This window comes from Sinocyclocheilus anshuiensis, unplaced genomic scaffold, assembly GCF_001515605.1.
Source record: "Sinocyclocheilus anshuiensis isolate Anshui unplaced genomic scaffold, SAMN03320099.WGS_v1.1 scaffold1582, whole genome shotgun sequence".
Lineage (NCBI taxonomy): Eukaryota > Metazoa > Chordata > Actinopteri > Cypriniformes > Cyprinidae > Sinocyclocheilus > Sinocyclocheilus anshuiensis.
In genome coordinates, this window is record NW_015542419.1 from 33551 (window position 1) to 35897 (window position 2347).

Sequence of the window (2347 nt, forward strand, 5' to 3'; positions counted from 1 at the left end):
ACCCTACCCGATACTTTATTTTCAACTTTTTGATTATTTCCTTAATTTTTATTGAAAATAAATGCCTTTACGATGTGATGCGAGATTTGAAAAGGGAGAAAAAAAAAAGTTCGGCAAAAGGCGGGATGGAACCCGGGTCGATCGCATCAAAAATCCAACGACAAGCGCTTATCCATCTGCGGCACTGGAGCTGATGTTTTACAGCCACTTTTGACTAAATGTAAATAGACACCCCATATTTTTTATTCCAAAGTAAGGACAATTCATACAATACATTTAAACTGAGCTACTTTAATACCATCTCCGAACTTTCTACCACGACTCTGCTGTTCTTCGGCTGGTTCTTCCTGTATACGTTGATTGACAGATGTCTCGTCCAGTCAGCGGTGAGTAATCCCAAACCAATGTCGCTGTCTCAAACTATACCTACGTCTTCCGGTTTGTCTGATTTGTCGTTGTGTTTTCTGACTTGTTATTTTGTTTTCGAATTTGTCATTGTGTTTTCTGACTTGTTATAATGTTTTCTGAATTGTTGTTGTGCTTTCTGAATTGTTATTTTGTTTTTTAGACTTGCATTTGCGTTTGTAATTTGTTATTTTGTTTTCAGAATTGTGATTTGCTCTGCACTTCTCGGCCACCGTACTCCTGTCCCTCAAACCCAAACCCAAACCCAAACCACAGCCAAACTTCCAGCGGTCACACAGATCACACAAGCCACAAACAGCAGACAGAGAAACGGGCCACATGTGTGATGATGAGGGGAAAACCACCGGATTCAGAGCGAAACAGAAACAGGATTTTCCTGTAAGTGGATCTTAAAGGACAAGCGCACAAAGCCCCCAGACAGCAACCTCAACAAAACACGAACCGGCCCGCTGTAGTTTGATCCCTCATTAACATCTCGGCGTGTTTGTGTTGGTTTGTTAAAGTTACTCACTCCGCTGATTCTGTTGTCATGGAGACCCGAACCGAAGCCAGCTGTCACGCTGCGGAGCGGCGAAAGAACCGAACCGAACCGAACCGAACCGCATCTGGATCCAACCAACTGCGATCAGCCGCCTCAGCTCAGCTGCCGCGGGAGCGCGCACGCACGCAGCTGCGTCGGTGGGCGGGGCGTCCACTTCAACGTCATCGCATATTGGTTGAAGGTGGAAAATCTAAATATGACTTATTTACACTAAAATTGTGTTCGTTCTATTTAGCTTTTTATTATTAAACGAAAACCTCTGTATTTACACTGTCGTTCAAAAGTTTGGGATCAGTACGATTTTTTATGTTTTTAAAGAAGACTTTTGTGCTCATCAAGGCTGCTTTTATGTGATTAAAAATACAGAAAAAACAATAATATTGTGAAATATTATTGCAATTTAAAATAGTGGTTTTCTATTTAATATAGGCTACTTTAAAATGGAATTCATTCCTGTGACGCAAAGCTGAGTTTTCAGCGTCGTTACTAGGCTACAGTGTCACATGATCTTCAGAAATAATTCTAATTATGCTGATTTATAAACTGTTGTGCTGCTTCATATTGCTGTAACAGCATTTACTCAAAATAGAAATCTTTTCTAACAATATAAGTCTTTGCTATCACTTTTTATCAATTTAACACATTCTTGCTGAATACAAGTATTATTTTTCAAAGAAAGAAAGAAATGACTGACCCCAGACAGTTGTGTATATTGTTACAAAAGATTTCAGAATTCTTTAAAAAACAATAAAATCTTGCTGTTCAAAAACTTTTGACCGGTAGTGTATGTTTCTGTTTACATTTGATTAAATAGGGCTGTCAAGTGATTATTTAAAAAAAAAAAAATTACATAATGTGCCGATTAATTAATCAAATAAATCTCAAATTAATTAGATTAATTAATTAACATGTACATCATGTGCCGATTAAAGATAAAGTTATTATTAAAGATAATAGTTATCATTGTGTTAATTTAGAAAAAAAAAACACTGAATAGACATTACAAAAAGGTAGCTGAAATATAAGTAGCTTTAGGAAGAAATATTTTAATTCAACATAAAAAATACAAATAAATAGTGCCGATCACAGCACACACCGGCCCAGCTAACGGATCACAGCACACACCGGCCCAGCTGACCGATCACAGCACACACCGGCCCAGCTGACCGATCACAGGATTCATTAATGAAACATGGCTGTGTTGATCTGAGACGCACAACAGCTCTCCTGGGGCTTTATTTTCATTGGTGAAATTACTGACAATGTGTTTAAAATGTAATTATTCACACCTTTACCTTATCTCCATTTTTAGGTAAAAACTTTTATGTAACCTATTTTTGTCTTTCTACCAGCCAATGATGATTCTGAAAGAAAGCACAG

General features: G+C 37.8%; 1 protein-coding gene across 1 annotated transcript in view; it reads right to left on the bottom strand.

Moving 5' to 3' along the window:
• Window positions 1-746, bottom strand: part of LOC107693475 (tyrosine-protein kinase JAK2-like) — a 25975-nt gene extending 25229 nt beyond the window's left edge. Inside the window, exon 1 of the mRNA XM_016492879.1 lies at window positions 644-746. Coding sequence (XP_016348365.1) covers window positions 644-746 — 103 coding nt within the window. The remainder of the gene's footprint in view (window positions 1-643) is intronic.
• Window positions 747-2347: the final 1601 nt, after the last annotated feature.